Source organism: Nestor notabilis, unplaced genomic scaffold, assembly GCF_000696875.1.
Source record: "Nestor notabilis isolate BGI_N333 unplaced genomic scaffold, ASM69687v1 scaffold35427, whole genome shotgun sequence".
Lineage (NCBI taxonomy): Eukaryota > Metazoa > Chordata > Aves > Psittaciformes > Psittacidae > Nestor > Nestor notabilis.
In genome coordinates, this window is record NW_009935814.1 from 1 (window position 1) to 4905 (window position 4905).

At 40.8% G+C, this 4905-nt stretch overlaps 1 protein-coding gene across 1 annotated transcript; it reads left to right on the forward strand.

Annotated features, from left to right (window-relative positions):
• Positions 1 to 17: 17 nt before the first annotated feature.
• On the forward strand, positions 18 to 3764 carry LOC104408403 (kelch-like protein 23). Its single transcript, XM_010017997.1, has 3 exons — positions 18 to 1230; positions 2726 to 2878; positions 3454 to 3764. Exons 1-3 carry the CDS (start codon positions 18 to 20, stop codon positions 3762 to 3764), a joined length of 1677 nt encoding a protein of 558 aa, XP_010016299.1.
• Positions 3765 to 4905: the final 1141 nt, after the last annotated feature.

The window sequence follows — 4905 nt, forward strand, 5'->3', positions numbered from 1 at the left end:
CTGCGCAGGTTAGGGCGATGGCAGCGGCCGGGCAGGAGGACTACGCGTACCTTTACGAGGACTCCTCTCACCCCGCCGACTTCCTGGAGGCGTTCCGAGCGTTTTACCTGGACGGGCTGTTCACCGACATCACCCTGCAGTGCGCCTCGGGGGTCATCTTCCACTGCCACAGAGCCGCCTTAGCAGCTTGCAGCAATTATTTTAAAGCCATGTTCACAGCCGATATGAAAGAGAAATCTAAAAACCAGATCAGACTTCCCGGGCTCAGCCATGCGGTACTGGAAGCTCTCGTGAATTATGCATATACATCGCAGATCCAGATAACAAAGAGAAATGTCCAAAGTCTACTCCAGGCAGCAGACCTCCTCCAGTTCCTGTCAGTAAAGAAAGCCTGTGAGCAGTTTCTGGTGAGGCACTTAGATACTGACAACTGCATAGGGATGCACTTCTTTGCCGAATATCATGATTGCTCGGAGCTAGAGAAAGAGTCCAGGAGGATATTGTTATGGCAGTTTGAAGAAGTGCAGAATCAGGAAGAGTTTCTGGATATTGGCAAGGAGAAGCTCTCTTATATTCTCTCCAGAGATAATCTCAATATTTGGAAAGAAGAGGCAGCCATTGAAGCTGTCGTTAAGTGGGTTGCTCACAATGTGGAAGAAAGACTTGAAGATATCTATGAACTGCTGAGCTGCGTCAGAGTAGACTTAGATAATGTGTATTTGAGGTCAGTTTTAAGCCTACAAAAAAAACACCGACTTAATGATACTAAGATAAGGTCACTCATATACAATGCCCTGAACCTCAATCCCAAAAGTCTTTCCAGAAGACCCACAGCAGCCATGTATGTGATCGGAGGATATTACTGGCATCCCTTATCAGAAGTGAATGTCTGGGACCCATTAACCAACACGTGGGTCCAGGGAACAGAGATGCCGGATCATACCAGAGAATGTTACGGGGTCACTAGCTTGGGACCGGATATATATGTGACAGGAGGTTACAGAACGGAGAGCATCGAAGCCCTTGACACCGTGTGGATATATAATAGTGAAAGAGATGAGTGGACAGAAGGCTGCCCCATGCTTGATGCAAGGTATTACCACTGCACTGTTTCCTTGAGTGGCTGCATCTATGCGTTGGGTGGTTACCGAAAGGGAGCTCCAGTGCAAGAAGCTGAGTTCTATGATCCTTTAAAAAAGAAATGGCTTCCCATTGCAAACATGATCAAAGGTAGGTAGGATGTTGGATGGCGTCTGCCTCAAATGTCTTTCTGCATCTGCCACTTTTTATTGCCATGGGCACGTTTAGGGTTTGATCTAAGTTCTAGTGAAGTCCATGGGAATCTCCTGTTAATATTGGTGGGCTCTGGGTCAGGTCTTTACCAGGCAAATGACTGCAAACATCCAAACACTATGCTGGGCTGTGCTAGAACACTACAGTGGAAAGGCAAGTGGTAGTCTCAGTTTAATTTTGTCTTCTTTCAGAAGTAAAATTTCTGCACAAATTAGAAACAAATCAGAAAACTACTGGGTATTAGACTCTATTCAGTAGATGGTCAAAGAGCAAGATCAAATAAAGGGATTTTATTGTTTTAATATAAAACCAGATTACTATGATTTTCTGTGCAATCATCTATAAAGGTGTCATCTTCATTTAAAACTTCTTCCATGCAGTTTCCTCATATTTCAGTGCATCATCTGTTCAGGATCCTCAGTTTAATCTTTAGTGTGAGGATAATTAAAAACATTAATGCCTGTTTCTAGCAGCCAAAATAATGATCTATTAAAAATGTATGAATTTGGATCACAGCCTAACTAAATGATACTATTTTGTTATAAAACTTAAAAACAATTATACACTTTTACCATTCATTTTTATAAATTAATGCAATTATTTACAATTAATTATAGATCTTTACTGTAAGTTGATGTAACATAGTATTTTTCTACGCATGTGAGTTTTTGGAGGTATCTATAACAAGAAAAAACACGCTCCTATAACTTTCTTCATTGTTTGTATGTTTTCCACAAACATTGCTATTATTCTGGTTTTATTTCCTTTAAAACCAGAAATGTTACGCTAGTACTGAATGGTTAGAGTCTATGCAGTTGTTTTATCCCGTTTTCTGTGTGAAACTTCTTAGATGCTTAAAACTCCCACACTGATTTCCTAATTTTGGTCCATTTTATCTTGCCAGATCCCTTGTTTTATTTTGTTTTGTTCTCCTAGAAACAGAGTTAACACAGCTCCATTCTGTTTGTACCCTTGTTTATACAATAGTATAAATAATAATACCATAAGAAAGATTAAAAGTATCAGAAAAGATATCCCAAGACACTGAATAATCTCAACTCCCGTTGTCTTTGTCTTTGCCATAGGAGTGACTTTTAAAAATCTCAGTAACTTAGTGGAATACTGAAAGCAATTCCCTATTCCAAACCCAGTGTGATGATGTGTCTTCAATTACTGCATAAAAATTCTGTGAAATACTGCATGGCTGTATTACATGCAGTATGTTTCCATTACTGCAGTTTTATTTAATTGCTCTTATGCTGCTAAAATAAGGTGTCTTGGCAAACTTATTTAATTTCACATCCAGCTAAATACTTGCAGCATAATTTCACCCTAAAACATTAATTAACGAGTCATTTGAAATGAGGTTACGGATGGAAGTGGCTATTGTTTGCAGTCTCAAGATGTGCTGTGACTTTCACACTGTGTACAGGTGTTGGAAATGCCACCGCCTGTGTCCTGCATGACATCATCTACGTAACCGGAGGTCACTATGGATACAGGGGAAGCTGCACCTATGATAAAGTCCAGAAATACCATTCAGGTAGCAATGAGTGGAGTGTAGTCACCACAAGTCCGCACCCAGGTAAACAGTAATTTTTGTAACACGCGTAGAGCTTTGATTACTTGTATCTGGGAGTCTTTAAGCCCACTTCAGAGCTTTGGGCACATTCTTAATAAAAGGAGCAATGCCTGTAGGGCAGCAAGGGCCAGAGTGGGATCATTTCCCATTTCCAGACTCTGAGAAGGAAAGACCCTCTTCAAGCATCTGTTCTATAGAAATCACTATATAGATACTGAACTGAGGAATGGCTGCATTCTATTAAATAATATTTCTGTATTTCTAGCTTTCTATAAAATCTATTCATTGGCGTTTGGCAAAAATAATTTATATGAATTTTAAAAGGGTTTTCTCTATGTTCTACATTTGCTAACAGTAAATTTTAAAAGCAGTTCTCACTAAGTACTGGTGCTCATGTCTGTATTGTCTGTAACACCTTGAGCTTGCTTTTACCAAGTGTAGCAGAAAATCCTGAGGTGTCTCCTGAGCTCAGTGAAGAAACTCAGCTGCCCTCACTGGTGCCCCAGTGTTTGTCAGGTAGCTGCAGTGCAAGTTATCACTGTCATGCTGAGTTGAACTGTATTTCTTTCTTCCTGAAGAATACGGATTCTGCTCGGTTACATTACAAAACAAGATCTATTTTGTGGGTGGACAGACCACGATCATGGACTGCTATGACCCAGAGCAAAACGAGTGGAAGCAGATGGCTCATATGATGGAGAGAAGGATGGAGTGTGGCACAGTGGTTATGAACGGATGCATTTATGTGACAGGAGGATACTCCTATTCAAAAGGAACATATCTGCAGAGCATTGAGAAATACAACCCTGAACAGAATACATGGGAAGCAGTAGGGAATCTTCCCAGTGCTATGCGGTCACATGGCTGTGTCTGTGTGTATAATGTGTAAACATTTAATTCTCATGTTGCTGTTACAGAAAACAGGAGATGCAGTATCCATAATAGTACTGAGTGGCTCATGAATGAGATGTCTCATACAGTCTCTTAACACATATGATTTTAAACACTAGGTATAATTTGTCTTTATTTTAAACAATTCGGAAATACAAATGTGGTAACAAGATTTCCATGTATTTTTCAGTCCAATCATTCTTTTTCATGAAAGCTGTCAAATGACTCTCTGATAATACTTTGTGCAGCTGTATAGGAACTACTGTGAAAAACAGATCTGTGTTCATTCAACACTGGGTGGAACTATGATCTGGTGCTCAGGTGAGTAAAGCCAGACGAAATACTTTGCATATCTATGGACTGCTGGGCTTAAGATGAAATCTTTGATACTCCAAAGGTAGCCATAGAAATGGTTCATTGCCACAAGCTATGTGTGTAGTAGGTACAGAGCAATATCACTTGGGTAACAGGGCTATCACATCCAGAAATCGGGAAGTTATAGGATGCCTCTAATCCTACCTACAGATGCCAGAGTGGAGAAGAGCACAGGCTGGGAATGACAGAAGAAATGTCGTGCAGTAGCCCCAGAGCACAAGCTGAAAGTGTGCGCTAGTTTTCCAGGAGAACAGTGCTCTGCAGTTCAAGGCAGTTCGAGAAAAGTGCTCGCTTTGCCCTTCTCACACTGACAGGGCCTGTGAGAAATTAAAAAGACTCCGCATGGCTTTGCAGTGGGCTCTTGGGCTGATGCACCCATATGGTGATTCCCTCTCCCGCCTTGCCCTGGGAAAAGCCTTACCATGGTAACTACTCTTTTTAAAATCAAAGTTAAGATGTGTCTCTTCATGGAATGGAAGGAGGAAATGAGAGAGACTGGGAAGTTGGTAACATCCCCCCAAGACACAAACTTCTCTGTTTTTTATAATAACATTTGGTGTTTTCTAAAAGTGTTAAACTGCAACTTAGGCAAAGATAGAAGAAACTTGTCAGAATATGTTGAAGAGATTGAATGCCAGGTGGTCCCCTGGATTTATTTATTATTTCTCTCAAAACGGAATAGGAGGTCTTCAGATTCTGTCTAGAATGCAACTTGAGATGGGCAGGAAGGTTGTCATTTGGTCACCTCTTCATTGGGAGACACG

Excerpts from the sequence above, each read along its gene's own strand:
- LOC104408403 (XM_010017997.1), top strand. The coding sequence starts at position 18 with ATGGCAGCGGCCGGGCAGGAGGACTACGCGTACCTTTACGAGGACTCC. Across the intron at positions 1,231-2,725 it reads CATTGCAAACATGATCAAAG|GTGTTGGAAATGCCACCGCC; the intron begins GTAGGTAGGATG and ends CACTGTGTACAG. Across the intron at positions 2,879-3,453 it reads CACCACAAGTCCGCACCCAG|AATACGGATTCTGCTCGGTT; the intron begins GTAAACAGTAAT and ends TTCTTCCTGAAG.